Here is a 20,552-nt window from a genome sequence, read left to right on the forward strand (position 1 = left end):
GAAGATTCACAAGTAGGGTTGGGTCGGTGGATGGAAAGCCAAATATTACTTTCAAGGTGCCAGAGTTCAATCCCACCCTTCACTCACCAATTACTAACCACTAACCCCCCCTCCAGCGTGCCTATCAGGAATTAATAAAAGTGTCCATTTGAGGATGACCAATAACACCACCAATGAAGTATCCCTCGCTGCATTATCTGTACATGTCAATGGGAGCTAAAGAAAGCACGTACTCCATCTTGATTTGGTTTTGAAAACTCGATCGAGTCAACATGTTTTTGATGTATGTATACCTTCCACAGGGGCGGAGCTAGTAAGGAGCTGGTGGGGGCGATACCCCCACAGAACTTTGAGACACCCCAATATTTTCACATGCTACATTTATCCTTACTCCCTCACCTCTCTCCCTATTTGCCCCCACACCCTCTCCTCACTCCAATTTCCCCCCCCCCCCCCCCCATAAAACTTTGAGACACCCCTATATTTTTAACTAATTAAATGCCCCATTTGTCCCCATTCCCTCACCTCTCTCGCTATTTGCCCTCACACCCTCACCCCCCTCCAATTTTTGCCCCCACATAACTTTGAGACACCCCTATATTTTCAACTAATTACATGCCTCATTTGTCCCCCACTCCTTCACCTCTCAATTTTTTGTTGATGACATTGCCCTTTCATCGCGACTTCTCAAATATTAATTGGAAATGACCTAAATATCATTTTCTTCAATTTCTAACTAAAAATCTCTTAATTTCTCCTTAAAATCACTTATCTTCACTATACAACTAACCATAGTTTGCCCCCACTGTAGGAAAAGCGTGGCTTCGCCCATGTCTCTAGTTTATTAATATTTCATAAGCTTCATTAAAATACTTTTTTAATTAGTTGGATAATTTGAATTGAATCACACATCCAAAAATGCATCCAATGTCTTGGATTATAAGCCACTAATCCGCCCCTGGACAATTACATCACTTTCATTTTATTATTTTATTATTTTTTGATAACTCTAGATTCCAACTCCTCCATCAAACAAACAATTGAGATAAGAGGAATAACGAATATTTCCTAAAAATCAATATTGATCGCCTGAGAATCAATACAATTTTTTTTTCTAGGGGTACATTTTCTTGAAAACCTATATCATCTCAACCGTATGTTTGATGGAGAGCCTTAATGTGAGGTTAAACTTTTATTTGAAAATATGAATAACATGCCCCATTTGCTCACACAAAACTTTGAGACACCCCTATATTTTCAACTAATTACATGCCTATTTGTTCCCACTCCCTCACCTTTTCAATTTTTTGATTGATGACATTGCCTCTTGACCAGGACTTCTCAAATATTAATTGAAAATGATTTAAATATTATTTTCTTCAACTTCTAATTAAAAAGTTCTTAATTTCTCTCTAAAACCATTCATCTTCACCATACAACTAACCATAGTTTACCCCCGCTACAGAAAAATCCTGGCTCCACCCCTGACCTTCCATTATAACCAACTTGATCTTAGTGGGTGTCGAGACTAAGAACGTGGTCAAACATTTACCAGATTTGCATATTTCGTTTCCATATGGTCATGTACAACAGTTCTCTTTCTCAAACAAGGCCACAGTTGCTGCACATTATTAGGGTATCCCAAAATTACCATAACCAAAGATGAGATTCTTTTAGTCGCTTCAAGTGGTGAATATTTGACATACCCTCCAGCATTTTCAAAAAAATCATTTAATTTTATCTCCCTAATTTTTTTCTTCTACCTTTGGTTTTGGTGACAAGATTGCCACTTGTTCTATCTAATTTGCTTAATTATCCAATCTTTTCCTTTTGTTTTATCTTTTAAATCAGTGGTCTCTCTCTCTCTCTCCATAGGTATTGTTCGTGAACAAGCAAGATTTTCAAGGTGAATATTCTGTCACATTGATTTATCCAAGGGTTTAGACAATTTGTCCGATATTCTGAAAATTTTAGTTTTTTTTTTTTTTTTTTTAAACTTATTTATAATAATAATAATAATAAAAATAAATTTTTAATAATTTCAATATTTATTATCTAAATAAAAATATGATTTTTTGACTCACCATTGCACCTTATCTTTATATTTACTATCATAATTGAGAGAAGGCCTAGTAAAAGTGATTGGACAAATTTGGATTCCAAACTAGACTCCCACATTAACATTTAAACTTCATGTAATCATAATCATTTTGGAAAGACAAAAAAACAAAATAAAATTGTAACACACTTTCCTAAAATCAGTCGGTTAGCTTTCAAAATTACAAAAATACCATTATACATATATATTATGTGACCTTTAAAATATCCTTTAATTAATATTTTAAATTATAAATAAGCCCTTTAAAGGATTTTGACATGCCACCTTCTAATTTTATAAAAAGAATATAATTATTTGAATATAAATATGGGTAGTGTCCAACAGCAAACATGAGGAGTAAAATTTATCCTAGAGAGCTTAAAAGTTTTGGATTACACCGATTTTTTGTGAGGATGATCTCCTCAGCAACTAATATTTATAATCTCATTAAAAGTGATTTGTAAATTAATAATAAAAATTGATGGTTCACAATTCTAAATCATTTTTTATGAGATCAGAAATTTCAAATTGACTCCCTATCGTTGGCTGCCAAACGGGATCTATAAATATATGTGGAGAAATATAAATAGTTATAAACAAAGTTAAAAGTTAGATGACTCGGAAGGGTCAACTCGATATCTGTGGGGACCATGGGGGAAAAGACTAAAATACACTGTCAGTTTACAATTCCCTTAAGTTTTGGTGGGGTAACATAGGTCATTAGAATTTTTTAAGAAGGTCATTTTAGTCATTAAAACTAACTTACAAAAGACCACTACCTTTCCCTCCATAAACCGGTTAACAGAGCTTCAAAACCTTGTAACGGTTCCTATGATCTCATCTCATGATTTATACTCTCAGACCCGCCAAATCCCTTTGCTCTGTAATCCATTCTCCAATTTTATCGTCAAATCGAAAATGGGTCTCCACAATTTCACCAAAAAATCATCCTCGCCCTCCCGACCACCCCGAAGACACTCTCCTCTCATTTTTCGACAGCCTAAAAGATCACAAAAACCCCATTTTCCAATTAATATTGGTTTCGGCCCTAAAATCTTGTTCATCCCTCTTAGCTATCTTCCAAGGTGAACAGATTCATTCTCTTGTCTTGAAATCTGGCCTCCACTCTAACATTTTTGTCCAGAATAGTTTGATTAACCTTTATGTGAAGTGTGGGTGCATTGAGGCAGCTCGTTCGATGTTTGATTCATGTTCACTGTTAGATTCTGCATCTTGGAATACACTGATTGTTGGGTATGTGAAACTTGGTCGATTAGAAGATGCTCGTCGATTATTTGAAATAATGCCCCGTAGAGATTGCATCTCATTCACCACTATGATCATGGGTTTAACCCAAAATAATTGCTCGGTTGAAGCTGTGGATATATTTAAAGAAATGCGAGCCATGGGTGTAATTCCAAATGAAGTGACTCTAGCGAGTGTAATCTCGGCTTACGCTCATTTGAGTGGGAGCCATAATGGAAATATGCTTCATGCATTGGTAATTAAATATGGGCTTGAAGTGTTTACCCTTGTTTCGACCAATTTGATTCATATATACTCTATTTCTTCAAATTTAGTTGATGCGAAAATTATCTTTGACGAGATGCCTGAGCAAAACATAGTTACGTGGAATGCAATGTTGAACGGATATTCAAAAGCGGGTCTTGTTGATTCGGCGAGGGACTTGTTTGATAAGATTCCCATAAAAGATTTGGTTTCTTGGGGCACAATGATCGATGGGTATGTAAGAGTGGATAGGTTAGATGAGGCTATGGCTATGTACCGTGAGATGGTACGTGTGGGGATTAGACCCAATGAAGTCATGATTGTGGATTTGGTTTCGGCTTGTGGGCGGTCAATGGCAATTGACAAGGGTCGACAGTTTCATTGTATTACCATAAAGACTGGCTTGGACTGCTATGTGTTCATGCAAGCAACAATAATCCATTTTTATGCAGCTTGTCGTAAGCTCGATCAAGCATGTTTGCAATTTGAATTGGGGTGTAAGAATAATGTCTCATCTTGGAATGCTCTAATTGCGGGATTTGTAAGAAACAACATGATTGATTTGGCAAGGCAAGTATTCAATGCGATGCCCGAGCCCAAAAGAGATGTTGTCTCATGGAGCTCAATGATTGCGGGTTATGCACAGATTGGGCAGTCTGATTTGACTTTGGAACTCTTCCATGAAATGCTTTCTAGTGGGGTCCAACCAAATGAAATCACAATGGTGAGCATCCTCTCTAGCATTGCTAGTTCTGGTACAATAAAACAAGGAACATGGGTTATTGATTATATTCGTGGTAATTCCATTCCTCTCAACGACAACTTAAGTGCGGGAGTCATTGATATGTATGCAAAGTGTGGGAGCATTGATAGTGCTTTAGAAGTGTTCTACCAAATCCAAGACAAGGCTACTTCAGTTTCACCGTGGAACGCAATTATATGTGGTCTGGCCATGCATGGACACGCAAACAAAGCACTTAGATTATTCTCGGACTTGCAAAGGACCCACATAAAACCCAATTTGATAACGTTTATAGGAGTCTTGAGTGCGTGTTGCCATGCAGGGTTGGTTGAATTGGGGGAAAAATATTTCGAGTGCATGAAGACAGTTTACGACATACAGCCAAACATCAAGCATTATGGTTGTATGGTTGATCTATTGGGGAGAGCTGGGCATCTAGAAGCGGCTGAACATTTGATAGCAAGCATGCCCATGAAGGCAGATGTTGTGATATGGGGAACTTTGCTTGCTTCATGTAGAACTCATGGGAATGTCGAAATTGGAGAAAAGGCCGCAGAGAGTTTGGCGAAATTGGAGCCGGATCATGGAGCAGGAAAAGTCCTCCTGTCGAATATATATGCAGATGTTGGGAGGTGGGACGATGTGTTGCTCGTAAGGAGAATGATACAAAGCCAGAGAATGAAGAAGTTGCCTGGGTGCAGTGGTGTTGTGTGATTAGTCCAAATGGTTCAGCTAACGTGAATCTCTACCTTTGTATTATGTATTCTGCATAAATTGCTACCATGTTTTACAAAGCATGTTAGGGCTCTTTAAATGAGAACACATTTTTGGAAGGGATGGTATGAAAAGTTATAGCTTTTGTAGGGTCAAGCAGTCAAGCCCAAGAAATTGGAATTATTAAGGTAAGGTCTGGACAGCGTGGAACCAATATAGAACAAAACAAGTAGGAATGCCAGTGACCTAAATATCTTAACCTAAGAGCAACTCCAACGCACTCCCTGTCCCTCTCTTCGTCCCCTCTCACCTGCCATTTTAGAAAGTTTAATCCAAAATAGGGATCTCTAACGCACTACCCATCCAAATCCCCACTTTGGAGAGTGAGATATTCACTCCCCATTTTGCAAAGCAAGTTTGAAGTACTCTCCATTTTTTTACTTCAAAAATTTCATGAACCCAGCTACTATTTTGGAGAGTCATTTTAGATAATAAGGGTCTTCAATGCTCTACCCATCTCCATCTCCATTTTGTGTTGAATTAAAAAAAACATGAAAATATTTATGGATAGTCAATTTAGATAACATGAAGAGAGTGCATACCTCTTGAATATTCAAAATGATTATCTATAAGTACATTGCTATCTATTTTGGATATCCACTTTGCAGTTGCTCTAAGTAGGCTTACTTCCTATATTTGCAAATTTGTCTTTAGACCAGATAAATTTGAGGCAAAGAAGGGAAAAAAAAAACAGATTTCTCACTTTGATGAAAGTTAGCCTTATATTCTACTTAAAACACATGAAAGCATCCAGGGATGTGTAAAAACACTGCACAATGAATTCTACTGCACAAGCATCAAAGACTTTACATAAAATAAAAAAGCGGGTTTACAGAGATCACGAGGTTGAATTCTGAGGGAAAAATTAATGAAAAAAAATAAAATAACAACACTAGGGAAAAATTATCACCCCAAAAAAAATGTTAGATATGAGGCTCATAATAACTCATTACTAATGATAAGTTCGGCCGCTGCACCCATTACCCCAATTCCACTTCTCCCTAACAAAGCCAAAGCAAGTTCCTCCTCATTCCACTGCCTCAGTCCATTGCTCATCCTCTTCAACACATCCGCATCTACTTCCAACAGCCATGCTGGCGTGCACCCAACCATTAGGCTCACAAATCCTGACACATAGGCACGCCAAATTGCCCAATCACAACCAAGTGAGATCTTCCCATCAAGTGCACTTGCCAAGAATTCAAAGTGCGCTCCAATGACCTTTGGTCTCCGCTTTGAGGCCGATGATACAGAGTCCACACCCCAAGCAAATGTCCCGCACATCACGGTAAAGTATGCAAGTGTATAGCCCCCTAACATTCCACCCATTCCTCCACTACCACCGTCCTGCTCTACTCCGTGCACTGATAAAAACCAAGATGGCAAAGTTTCTTGGATCAAGGCATGAACCAAACCCGCCCCGCCCGATAACCACACGAATGAGGCCCCGAGTGAGGCCACGAGCTTGACCTTTTTCATTGCCCCGGCAAGAGAAACCTGCCCATATCTCATCCCGAACTTGGCCTTCTTCAGCTTCTCCGTACTCTCTCGCTGCTGCTCATTAGCTGCTATTTCTCTCACAGAGAACATCAAAAGAGAGAGAAGCTCTTCCGTCAAAAACATGATGTCTCTGATACATCTGTATACTCTCAAGTAGAGAATTCCTGGGGCAACGGGGGAGAACCCACCATAGAAATGGGAACCAAATCCGTGGCCAAGAAGGGCCCCAACACCACCATTATTGGTACCGAGGCCTAGTGTAGCCGTAAAGCAACTCTTGAGAAGCTGAACTACCGCATCACTGTTGTGGTGGAAGACAGTGCGAGATGCAGAGAAGATAAGGAAGTCTCCCCAACGCTTCACCTTCTGGGCCCACAAGGAAGCTATTATCGGCATGCATGGCCATGGACAACCCGCTGCGAGGCTCTCCAAGGCTGGGCCAGCCATGTTTAGAAAACGTTCCGAGGACCTACCAAGTTTATAGGTTATGGTAAGGCTCACAAAGGCTGCCAACGGCAACGGAAGTGTAGCTGGAGAGCTTCCTCCTGCCAGCAAAAAAGAAGCCTCAGCCATAAAAATAATAGAGAGCTGCTATTGGCACCTCAACTTTTACTTATTACATGCCAATTTCTTAAATTATTTATCGCGCCCTATTTAAAGATTAAAATACACCATTCAGACATAACAAAAGTTTGGTTCAAGTTATTATTTCAACATTACAAAGCATTATAACACATTGAAACAACTTCAACAGTTGTTTACAATTAGGATTAGGTCCATATAAAATCTTAAATCTAACAAATAGAAATCTAGAAGAAAATATAGACAGAGTGTTTATATTATTGCTTATTCTCAACCATGGACTTACTTATTTAGTTATTTTAATTGGGGTGTAATAAGTAAAAGTTGCGGTGCCAATAGAATCTCTCAAATAATAAAGTAAGTACTTGGGTGCTTTGGTTTGGTAAAGTTTTTCAGGAGAGACACTTGAAACCATCCAATAGTGGGTGGTCCTAAGATCCCTACATGTGTGCTTCAGAGGCAGCTTGGATAGCTTACTACTCTCATATGGCTGGAGCATTCCTCAAAATACATAAAAAGGGGGACTGAGGTAACATATGCAAACACCTGAGACAAGGCTTGGGACATCAACACCGGTGGCAGCTAGAATTCTCTTGATCTGCTCCTCAGCAGTGGACAGATTTGCGGCAGGGCTTGGCCAATCGGTTCCATTCATAAAAGCAGGCTTCCAAACACCACGTGTTACCTCGGCTGAGAAGTAGCTCACGATTGTTGCCAAGGATGCAGGAAGAAAATCAGCTAGATCTTTAAGCCCTGAAATACAAGGTTAGAAAAGACGAGGTAAGGACAAGTTAGGCAAGCGAGAATTTAAGTTGGGTCATGTCAATCAAGACAAACCTGTAGCCAGTTCACGAGGAGAGAGTCTCCCATGTGAACATGCCGTAAGAGCCGCATCTACCACAAAGGGAACAGCTTCCAAGATTTCCCATGCCGGTAATTTGGGTCTTAGAGAGGCATCGTCATTTCCAGGACCCGATGAACTACTACTTCCAGAAGTTAAAGACTGAGTTCCCCCTTTAGTTGTAGTTCTGAACATCATCTGTAGAAGCCCATCAACAATTTGATGAACTGGAGTTCCATGGACTAGGCCAGAGAGGGTTGAAGCTATACATGCTTGATGTTGACGGTACCAAAGTTTTAATTTTGGAAATGAGTCCACAAAGATGGGTTGTTGCATAGGTGATGGACTAGCAGCAACGGTCGAGAGTTTCTTGCTTTTATTTTGATCATTTGGTGTATTTCCCAAGACTACTTGGGAGTTTCGCACTAATAGGAGGTATTCGGGGGTTAGTTGGGACCGGACTGGGGGAGCATCTCCCATAACATGTTCTAGAGGTGGATGATCAAATCTCCAAAGCCTCAATAGAAGAGTAAATGCGTTTGAGAACACTGCATGAGCATTGATTTCTTCTCCGGTTGCAAGAGTCCACATCATGTTGGGGACACATGACCCAAAAACCTCACAGATTGCCATCAATGCACCGGCAAGTTGCGGAACCTAAAAAAATTGAACAACATTAGAACTTAGTTGACACGGAGCTGGAATCCAAACCCCACCTTAGCATATTCAACTCCTCTCCAAATCATTCAAGTTTGAAGTAAAAAAGCATAGAGAGCTTCAAGTGTGATGTGTCACGGTGCCTCGTGGTGTACCATTTTTGTCTGCGAATATTTGGTCCATTTTTTGGTGAACAAGCGCTGAACATTCATGCTGATTGGAGACTCTTAGGAGATGGATTTGAGCACTTTTTCACAATGGGAAGTGCACACCAAGAGGATTCACCAGAGACTTGTCCAAGTTGAGTTGACCAAGTCATGATACCATGTCAGTTGATCCTAATTTGGGATGAAATCAGGACAACTAGTCCAAGCCAACTTTTCTTTCCTTTTTTATTTTTATCGGTAGGCCTCTTTTTAATGAGATCAGTAACTTAGTGATGGCAGGAATTGACCCAGATCTAGAGCATCATCACCCATAGAATTTACCAACTAAGCACGCTGACACCTTCTTAGCCAAGCCAACTCAGACGAATCAACTGGGTTCAACTAAAAAATTTGAAGTATCTACGACTTTTAATCCTATAAGATGTGAAGTTCCCAGTGCAATGTCCATAATTTTTTCAACATGTGACCCACTCTCCATAAGGCTAGAAATGTTGGAATGGGCCAATTTTTGGAGAGAATTGTCTCCATGGTGAGGAGATCAGCCTCCCCTAAATCAGCCCTTGATTCTTCTACATGTGGGACTAACCCTCGTGTGTCACTCGACATATTTTTACCATAGCCAACCAGGAATCATAGTGTATGGATGGAGAAGCTGAACATACCAAGCCATGTAACGATAAAATCTGGACAGCGTCAACTGATGCTATTCCCACAAGAATAGTGTTCAGCAACGGAGCAAAACCTATCAAATGACTGTCACTCCCAGAATAATCGGCCGGAACCGGAGGCGACAACAGTTTTGTAACTAAACGGACTGTGTATTCCTGCAAGTAACATGGACAAAGAGTCATTGCCAACAAAAAAGACCTACACCCCACCCCATCAGGGGAGAAAACAAAACTGCAGAGCACTTGGAAAGGTTTTGACAAAGTTAAAAGCTACAAAAACTATGAAGTAGAATAACTTATGCAACAGTGACCTGGACACATCTGTGTCTGACACGTTTGAAGTGTCTGACATGACATGATAGAACAATCAGAACACAAGGATTATACCACATTAGTTTAAACATATGAATATGAGGAGAATCTTTAACATGAAAATTTTTTATTAGTGATTTTTTACTATCAAATGACCTGATAAATACGAGTAGATCTATAATAGGAAAGAACATCAAACAATCATAGATGTGTTCGAAAACTTAGTGTATGGAAGACGAAACATGCCAACTCTCAATTAGGTTTTTTTTTTTTTTAAATAACCAAAACATCAATGAAGGGTGACTTTTGTAAGAGTCAAGAAGTGTCGACATATGTATCCCAGTTGATGCAAGCTGATATGATAATCTAAAAGTGTGGTGTAATATACAATAATCATGATCAAGCAGTCTTAAGCGCGTAGCTCTTTAATGGATCTAAAGGAATGACCTGTGCTCATTACCTGTATGTTCCAACCCCGAATAAAAGATGCCCCACAAAGAATTGTAGCTGCAGATATCTTATCATCATCTGATCCATTAATTGCAATCTCAAATATTTTCTCGAGCTCCGCTAAGCTTCCATCAAATCCATGCGCTCAAATTCAGTGACTATACACATGGGTAAATTAACAGCAGAAAAGGGGAAGAAAGAAAGAATCTCTCAAATTTTAGAGGGAAAAGTACAAGCATACCTTGAAGCGGGAGTTGAGACCAAAGCATTCGCCATTGCAGGGGTAAATGGGACCCCTTTCATCAACGACGACCAACCAGGCACTTGACTGGGAACACTATGAGGTATTTGGTTGATGCGCCCATTCACATACCCTGGCCAGAAATATGCTGATGTGTCCAATAGATTTCTAGCAATACAAGCCTCAACTATCAAATGGCGCAAATTTCCAGCTGCAAGCATATCCATAAAATTACGAACTTTTGCAGACATACCACAAACCACGAGGCCCAAAACAAATACAAGATTGCCTTGATAGTTATCACTTAAACAATAATAAAATCAAATGAATTAAGTAATCAAAGAGGGAGGCTAAGCTATACATTTGGTAGACCCTGAGGAATAGAAGAATAAACGATACATGGCACACAGGCATGGGGATGTTAGACATACCATTCGATGGCTCACACCAAATAGTATCTCCTTCACCAAAAATCAACCTGATCAAATGATAATGTCTATTAATGTATTATTGCAGTTGTTTAGAATTTGGAAGTCAATACAAGTAAGGTTGACATGTAAGGAAGAAGAATACAGATTGGATGGTTGATATGGTGTAATCAGATTGACTTTTTCATGTAAGACACTCCTGAGAGAGACCCATCAGATGGTGGGGATCCTTTCCCATGCATGTAAGCCACGTGTATCAATGTGCCATATTAGTTTTCCCATTTTGAATGAGAAGAAATTATTTGCTTACAAGAGTTCATTGGCATGTAAGCCACATGTATCAATGTGCCATATCAGTTTTCCAATTTTGAATGAGAAGGAATTATTTGCTTACAACAGTTCATTGGCATGTCATTCACGCTAATGCAATCAAAGTACCCACTCCCGACTGTGAGACCTGAAACAACCATCATTGCTTTTGCTGCGGCCTGATTGGCCACAGAAATAATTAATTGAGGTGGAGTCAGCAAGCCCTCATAATCCCCCAATATCTGTAAGCTGGAGACCAAATCCTTACGACGCTGTCCTACAACCTGTTTGTCACTCCATTGATTGATGGTGTTGTGTTCTGTTTCATCCATTAGTGCAACTTCTTCTTCTTCAATAATATCGGCGATTGCAAGTATTGTAATTGACAACAGCATGCATAAGCGAGTATCAAGGTGAGGTACTGGACCCTCAATGGGATCCCTTTCCTAACAGACAACCAAAAAAAAAAAAAAAAGAGTGAAAAAAACCTGTGTAGGGAGCACCACTTATCTTCTTGAAAATCAAATATTTGGGGTGGGGGGGAGACTATTTTCAGTAACAACAAATTTTAATCCCATCGGGATGAATTACCCGTTGAACATGCCGAATAGCTGCAAACCAAAGACCTAAAAAGGTATCATGCCAGGTGGTACCATTAATTGCTTGAAGAGACTTTATGAAACCTGTATAAAATAAGATCCATTAAAAGCCATCCCAAGGAACATTGATTTGAATGAGCTGAAGTCAAAAATATCAAGAGAAGTAAATTTCAACCATAAACATATAAGCAATTCTCCATACCACTAATAACTTCAATGGCACTCGTTGCCGCAACTTGTGATCCATCATGGGCATCTTCAAGAAACAGATCAAGAGGAAGCCAAATTGCAGAACGACTAGCTCCATGATACCGACCAGCTGAAGAAGTCAGAGACCCAGGAGCCATAACTGCGTGGAATTCTTGTTGTAGACTGGTTTTACTTTCTCGAGATAAGACTCTACGTGTATCTGAAGATAACTGCAGAAGGGCCTCTGGAGAAATTGATTTTGAACTCCTTAATGCCGTAGAATTTGCCCCGAGCACTCGTAAACGCTGAATCAGACCTCCCCAATGCGAGGTTCTATGAAAAGATGGCATAAGTAGTAGGAAATCAAATGTGTCCCATTCAATTTTCAAAATCATAATGACCATTCAAGTTTAAATACTGATAATTCTGTCTTAATGCAAGCGTTAGTTAAGAGAGCAGCTATTGGCACCCCAACTTTATATATTACACCCCAATTTCTTAAATTATTTATGACACCCTAATTAAAGATTAAAACACACCATTCAAACATTACAAAAGTTTGGTTCAAGTTCTTATCTCAACATTACAAAGCATTATGACACCTTGAAATAACTTCAACAGTTGTTTAGGCTCATATAAAAATCTAAATCTAACAAATATAAATCTTAAAAATATAAAATATAGAGAGAAATTATTGGCACCCCCATTTTGACTTATTCTCAACCATTGGACTTATTTTTTTAATTTTAATTGGGGTGCAATAAGTAAAAGTTGGGGTGCCAAAAATAGCATGGCAAGCCAATTAAAGATTCTGATTGTCTCACACACAACTAACAATGAATTGCGCACAAATTGCATAAAGAACATTTAAAAAAAAGGAAATAAATATCTTACAAATTTTTGCGTGTCAAGTAAAGAAGCCTGGAAGTAAGTTTATTCTGCAGAAACTGACCAATTAATTCAACAGCCATCACAGAATTCGCTTTGTGCAGTCTCTCATGAAGTTCAGTTTTCTTTTCGTCGAAGCTATCGTCACCATCCATTTCAGTATCTTGTGGCCTTGTAGCCCATCTAGACTTCTTTTCCGGGGTAAGTTCCAACAACCCTTCATCGTCTAGTGTTGCATCAAGTAACTGCCATACAATGGAAAAGACAAATTCAACCACAACGACCCCAGGTTCACTCACTTGAAAACCAAATATCTGGGAAAGATGAAGAACATCATCTACAGCCTTCATGATCCTGCATAACAGACATGTGTAAGATTGGAAAGAGAACTATTAGAACAACAACTCCATCGTATACATGAGAAGTAGTTTGCAGAGAATGAGTAAAAGATAATAAGGAGCTCTATGATAGTTACTAGCTATGACAGGTTTATTCTGGTCAGTTGATTTTACCATGAAATGTTATATGTTTTACTTAAGGTTCAACATTAGTTTGAGGCATCTCAAGAAGCCCTTAAAGTTCGAAAAGATACTATGTTTTCCCACAAAAAAACCAATGTACCATTGTCGAGCTAAAATCATATGAAGAGATAGTATTATCCATCTTAAAAACCATCATTAATCCTCAGGATTATGTTCTTGTCAAATATTTTACACATTTTTTTTGGCTAAGTACAAATTCATTAGAATGAGAAAAGAAGAGAAATCATATACAAATGGAAATAAGAGTAATAAGCAAAGAGATTACCTGGCTTTGATACCTTGGAGGAAGTAAAACGGAAAATAAGAGCAAGAGAAATAGTTTTATTTATGTTGGCTAGGTCCCTAGAAACCAAGTTCACTTTCTTTATGAGTTTCTCTCACAAAATAGATTAATGGACTCTCTTAATTTGATTCTTGAATAAAAACAAGTCACCCTTGATTTGATTTTTCTATCCTGGATTGTGACATATGAAGTAAGATATATAGTGAAGGCAATTGTATAAAACCAATACATCTTGCTAATAGTGATAAATATGTCTAGAGAAAAAGATGGATACGTACACAAAATTGATAAATCTCTAGAAAACAGACCATCATCAACTATGTTCTTCTCACAATAGAAATGAAATCTCACTTTTGAAAATCTGGAACATTAACTTGAGATGAGAAAGAAAAAGCATGTCTCTTAAGGAGTTCCATATAGAGTCTGTATGCTGCAGGATAGCACCGTCGATTTGGAATCACCCTGAAGAGAAAAAAGAAGAAGAAGAAGAGTTTAGAGAATATCAACAGTAATCTGTTATCCATAGAAAGTCGCATGATAAGAAACAATAATGTGCTCAAGGAAGTTCCAGTTAAATCTTGACATAACAAATAAGAAAAAAAAAATGAAGTTCGGGGATCTCGTGGCAGGTTTTTTTTACAAGTCAAGAACCTTTATTGAAGAAAAGAGTATGGTCAAGGTGACCACACAGAAAGGTACAAAAAAAAAAAAGACAAACAAGAAAAAACCAAGAACCCAAGGCTCGATTACAACGAAATACTACACACTCACTCCCACCTCCCTATAAAATCCTTGAAGAAAACCCATTTTGATTCCTTGAAAACTTTACTACAAAGGAAGATCAAGCCCAAAATATACAGAATGGTTTCATGCACCAAGTTCTATCTCCCTCGAAAATCCTGAGGGCCCCTCCTTCCAAATCCGTAAACAAGTCGGAAGTGGAGTAATGCTCCAAAGATTCATCTTGAATGCCGAGAACCTTACACCAATTGCTAGCCAACACTCAACCAGCCCACGGAAAGATCTCGGAGGTCACCAAGTCACACCATAAGCACTCAAGAAGTAAGACCGGATTTCCTAGCCAACACACAACGTCATAGAATGTGATTGACCGATCTGTCGACCATATCTTAATTCATTGCTCTTTTTCTCATCATATTTGGTCAAGTTTCCTAGGTCTTTTCAGTATTCAATGGGTCTTTCCTCATAAGTTCTCCTCATTGGTAGAAGGGTGGGCCAATAACGCTTTCTCATCCAGAAAAATATTCCTTTGGGCTATCCTTCCCTCAGCTATTGCTTGGGGGGTTTGGAACGAGAGAAATAACAAGGTGTTCAATAGTAAGACGAGAAGCACTCACGACAGCTTCTTGGAGATCTTGGGCTTGTTGTATCTTTGGTCGAAACAGAACATAGAGTTCACCAGAGTTACTTTTGATGACTTCGTTTTTAGATGGAACTCCTTATGTAATCACTGATGCTCTAGCTTTCCTTTGTTTTGTTTCTCTTTAAGAGGCTTCCTCGGCCTCCTTGTACATTGTTTTTCCTCTTATTCAATATATTACACTTATAAAAAAAAAGAATGTGGTTGACCAACTCCCCATCCATCTTGCATAAACCACAAGAAGTAGCCAAACGGATGAAAGAAAGCACGTTATACGTGGATCTTTAAAACCAAGTACGATGAAAAAGGAATATCAAACAATATAAAGTCAAACTTATGGCAAATGCTTCACTCAGAAAGAAGGTACTGATTACAATGAGATATTCTCTTCAATATCCAATGACTAGCTCATAATCATTATTGAACCATTTATACCCATCACGTAAGCACACACTTTTGCTAGTAAGGAAATGGAGAGAGAAAGTGAGACAAGAGGAATCCAAGCCCTTGATTTAAAGTTCGGACCGTGAATTGATATACTTTGGCAGTCAGCAAACAAGAAAGCAAAAGGATTGCAGATTAAACAATGACACAGTGAGGGTAATTTATTAATGATGTTGTGTTGCATGATTCCAAAATCCATTGTTAGTGATTTTTGATGTTGATGAAAATCACACACAAATAGTCTAGCCTATATATATAGCTATTGTAATTGATTTCATATAGAGAACATGGTTTTTAAACTTAGTTTCACGTCTCGTCTCGTTTAGCCCCAATACCGAGTTAACTCAGACGATATGTCTCGTCTCATTAAGACAATGGTTTTTAATCATTTAAAAATTTTGAAAAAATCTGAAAAAATTCAGAAATGATTCCTATTAAAAAATGAAGCCAAAAAAACATATAATTAAAATATAAAAAAAGTCATAATATACCTATCAGAATAAATAAATTAAATATTTACATTGTTACGTATATTTCATCTTCTTTATCCAATTTTGTCTTGAATCAGATGAAGAAGATGAAATTTTCCCCCAAAATCTTGTTTTCTTTTTGTTCACTTGGTTGAGAAGATGAAGAAAAATCGATTTTTTTAATTATAAGTAATGAAGAAAAATCGATTTGGGTGAAAGAATATAGGGTTGAGAACGTTTAACTCGTTTGTCTCTCAATTTATTCATTGTTGTTAGGTATCGTTTGTCTCGGATGAGATTTTGCAAAATCTCGTCCGAGATGTCTCGCTTATCTCACGATTCATGGACGTCTCAAATAGGTTTGTGAGTTGGTCTCATTCGGCCCCGAAACAGAGTTAACTCGGGCGATACGTCTCGGTCTCAGACGAGTTTTAAAACCATGATAGAGAATGAACGGAATAAACAAAATTACAATTATTGTTTGAATGTTGGTGCATTCAACATGGTTGATGCCATGGAAATCATTAGGGTGATTCTAAGGTAAATATACCATTTTTTTTCTTTAATATTTTTCTTATCTTCTATCATCTTCTTCAATCCGTCTTTTCTACAATTTTTTTTATTAGTAAGATATCAAGTAACCATTAGAACCCTTTAATCCTTTCAAGAAACCAATCCATAAACTCTGTTTTCTTGATTATTCAATAAATCTTAAATTCTTGATTCATGAAATCTACAAACCTCAACCCTTAATCCCTTCCCTTTTCCTTTAACCCTTATCCAACCCTAACCAAAAATTCGTAATTTACAAAACTTTGCATTTTACATTTCAATAATGGATTTTGGAAACCCTTTTCCTATTGTCGCCCAAATTCTTAACCGAATTCCAAATATCAAATCAGATCCCCTAACCCCATATTTCATTTTCTTCCCGTACCGCCCTACATCAAATTGGTATCAAAGCCTAGGTTTAGGCGACACAAATTAAAAGATCGTGTTGAGGGGAGATGGTATTGGAAGTTAAAACTAGATTTGTTTTACCTTTCGAAAAGTCATTCGGGGTTTTGTGTAGTGATGATTATGAAAAAACCTTATTTCAACAAGTTTATTGAGAAGATCTTACAAAATACTAAAGATAAAAGATTTTGTGGATGTTATGATGGAGATTTCATTGTTTAGTTTTGTCAAGAAAAGTTCATCAATAGCGTTGAGTGTAAGGTGGTTCCTTTAGAAGGAATGTCATATTGTGCTAGGATGCGATTGGATCTCACACAAATAGGTTACTTTTGATGCGGAGTAGGGTATTCTATGTGTTGCTTCATACAAACGATATCTACTCAAGATATCGCTGTGGAAGTCAACTCCTACGGTACCATAAGTGCAAGAGCTGGTTGCGAAAAGGGCAGATGAGACAACTTCAGAAGATGGTGTGCCTATAGTTTTAGAGCCAACGCGGGAACAAGATTGTGAAGTAGATAACCCATCAAAGGAGCCTAAAAATCTTTTGGAGATAACATCTACAACTCATGTCTATGATAGAGCTATGCTATCAGTACCTCATATTGACTTAATCATCTCAGATGAGTCCACTAAATGTTTTTCCAAGATAGAAGATCGCAACTTGAAATTCATCGTTCAACTCGATATCTAGACACGAGAACGAATCTTAGTCAAAAGAGATGAGACACAAATTATTGTGATCAACCTTGAGCATTTCAAAACTTGATGATGAGTTTTTTTTCCAATCAAGGAAAAAATTGATGGGGACATCAGAGTTCATGGGTCTAACCTATTTGGGTTATGTTTTAGTTTTATGATTTTATTTTATTTTAATTATTGGACTTTAGTTATGGGTCTATTTCACTTTTTAAGTCCTATTTATTCTAGAAGTTTATTATTAGAGGTTAATTTAAGAATTTGATTCAAGTCTAAATATTATTTACAGTGCTTTTATTTAGACATTATTTTGAGGGGTCAAAACTTATCATCTGAAGTTGATTTAGGTGTCGTTTGAAAGGTTATTTAGTTACCTATCTAATGAGATTTTGCGATTCGATGAGTTTTGAGAAAGTTCTGGTCAAAATACTAATGGGGTACTATTTTACATGAGATTTGCATCTCAAGATAAAAAATGTCAATTTTTATATAAATTTAGGATTAGGGTTTTGAATCTAACCTATATATATATATATATATATATATATATATGCTATTGTAATTGATTTCATATAGAAAATTAATGGAATAAACAAACTTACAGTTATTGTTTGAATGTTAGTGCAATCAACGTGGTTGATGCCTTGGAAATCATTGGGATGATTCCAAAGTAAATATATCGGGGTTTTTTCGTATCTTCTACCATCTTCTTCAATCCATCTTTTCTACAATTTTTTTGTTTATTTGTAAGAGATCAAGTAACCATCAAGAATCCATCAAGAGCCCTTTAAACTTTTCAAGAAACCAATCCATAAACTTTATTTTCTTGATTCTTGAAACCTACAGACCTCAACCCTTAATCATTTCCCCTTTCCTTTAACCCTTATCCGATCCCAACCAAAAATTCATAATTTACAAAACTTTGCATTTTGCATCATAATAGTCAATTGGGATTTTGGAAACCCTTTTCCTCTTGTCACCCAAATCATTAATCCAATTCCAAATCCCAAATCAGATCCCTTAATCCCCCAGATTTCACCTTATTCCCTCATAGTCCTGCATCACTCGTGTTCATCAGAAGGCAAACTGAAATGCAAAAATAGCAAATGGAGGTGTTCCAAAGAAAATTCAAAATGAGAGCAAGAAAAACACCACTAAACATCTCCAAAGAATCACCTGTGAACCATAAACAGATAAATTCACAAAAACTCATATCTTTTCAATTGATAGCTAACAACAAAACCCTTAAATTCAAATAATTCATCCTACCCACATAACCAAATATCATATAAAACCCCAAAAGGAAGCTCCTTTCATCAAGAATCAAGAAACCCAGATTAAAAAAAAAAGTATCAAAACCCAAATAAGTCACTAAACCCAAAAAATTTAAACAAACAAGAAACAGAATTTTGAAGCAAAAGACGTGACCAAATACCATATAAAAATCCAAAAGGAACCACCTTTCATCAAGAATTAAGTAACCCAGATAATAATAATAAAAAATACCAAAAACCCAAATAAGTCACTAAACCCAAAAAATCTAAACAAAAAAGAAACATAATTTTGAATCAAAACCTGCAAGAAAGCAGAGCAAGAGCCAGCATAGGAGGCACCATCTTCCCAGATAAAGCCCTCTCGAGAAATTTCCATGTAATGGGGACATTGTTTCCCCAACAAATATGAGAAACCAGAACATGAGCAAGTTCCACCGAAGGCATAGAAACACCAGCCGAATTCAAGCTCGATGAGAGTTGCATCGCCCATAACAGGGGATCGCTACCTTTGTTTTGCGCAACCTTCGTGATCTCTAAAATGTTGTCCCAGAGAGCCGTTGGTGCGCTAACCGCCATTTTTTGAACCAGATCGAGATCAAAGAGAGGGATTTTAATGGAGGAAGATAAAGTTCATAAATTCTCTGTAGAAGTATACTGTAGAGAGAAACAGATATTTGGATCTTGTACTCTATGGAGTTGAATAGCTATCCGACTAGTTTATATTTGTGTACCACGTGGCTTACTCTTGGCCCACATCTACTGGAACTGCAAATCAAAATAGTCTGATTGGTGATTTCTGAGGAGCTTTTTTGATCATGGGCTTTGAATCAACTTATGAGATCCATCAATCAGACTGTCTATATGCCACGTGGCAATAACTATACCTTAAAGTAAAAGACCCAAACTTAAATGACAAGTTGGTAGTTTTCTTTGAAATTTTAGATCATAGTTGGTAATCAGTAACTACCAATTTTTTTGGGATTGGATTTATATATTTTATATTAATACGAGTAATTCATATAAAAATTTTATATTATTCTAAATTTTAAATTATTTTTAAGTTAAGCAAGTCTTATATTCGAAAATGAGTGGCCTGACGTATCTTGTTCTAAGTCAAGAACTAATCCCATCCCAAAAGAGTGTAGTGATATCATATGTGATAATATCAAGTGTTATTGATTTATAGAATTTTATGATATTTCAATTGTTCTATTGAGTTCGTGTTCAAAAGATTTTAATTCATCAAAATGTGGGTAAAATTATGAGGAAATAGATTGATACCATTTATTTTAAAACTTGATTTATGTAATGAATTCGAAGAAGAGTGATGCTTTTTTAAAATTGTGCTTTTTTTAGTGTTGAACTCAGAATTATATCTATGTTAATCTTCACATTTTTTGGCCGAATCTTTAAACGACTGATCTATTATACAAAGCAGGGTTTTTGTCTTAGTCATAAACACAATCCACAGTATTAGATGGATTTGGAAAGATCCAAGGGTTGAGATCACTTCCCTCTAAAATTAAAACAAAAACTACCTTAAACCAA

At 37.3% G+C, this 20,552-nt stretch overlaps 2 protein-coding genes across 4 annotated transcripts; one reads left to right on the forward strand and one right to left on the reverse strand.

The window, feature by feature from the left end:
* Positions 1-2,747: 2,747 nt before the first annotated feature.
* MEF18 (mitochondrial editing factor 18) lies at positions 2,748-5,212 on the forward strand. Its single transcript, XM_086449919.1, has one exon. The coding sequence runs from the start codon at positions 2,943-2,945 to the stop codon at positions 5,061-5,063; it is 2,121 nt and encodes a 706-aa protein (XP_086306045.1). The 5' UTR covers positions 2,748-2,942; the 3' UTR covers positions 5,064-5,212.
* Positions 5,213-5,904: 692 nt separating this feature from the next.
* RFR1 (REF4-related 1) lies at positions 5,905-19,631 on the reverse strand. 3 transcript variants are annotated; one of them, XM_086449916.1, is made up of 12 exons: positions 19,306-19,631; positions 14,131-14,241; positions 12,961-13,308; positions 12,080-12,399; positions 11,870-11,961; positions 11,364-11,724; positions 10,542-10,752; positions 10,311-10,425; positions 9,533-9,694; positions 8,043-8,703; positions 7,752-7,958; positions 5,905-7,168 (listed from the first exon to the last, which is right to left on the reverse strand). In XM_086449916.1, exons 1-12 carry the CDS (start codon positions 19,578-19,580, stop codon positions 6,060-6,062), a joined length of 3,972 nt encoding a protein of 1,323 aa, XP_086306042.1. In that variant the 5' UTR covers positions 19,581-19,631; the 3' UTR covers positions 5,905-6,059. The 3 variants fall into 3 exon arrangements, with proteins under 3 accessions (XP_086306042.1, XP_086306043.1, XP_086306044.1); XM_086449917.1 differs by lacking the exon at positions 19,306-19,631 and having other exon boundaries at positions 14,058-14,196; XM_086449918.1 differs by lacking the exons at positions 14,131-14,241; positions 19,306-19,631 and adding an exon at positions 14,058-14,105 and having other exon boundaries at positions 12,961-13,199.
* Positions 19,632-20,552: the final 921 nt, after the last annotated feature.

Source organism: Akebia trifoliata, chromosome 8 (assembly GCF_017979445.1).
Source record: "Akebia trifoliata isolate Shusen 1 chromosome 8, ASM1797944v1, whole genome shotgun sequence".
Lineage (NCBI taxonomy): Eukaryota > Viridiplantae > Streptophyta > Magnoliopsida > Ranunculales > Lardizabalaceae > Akebia > Akebia trifoliata.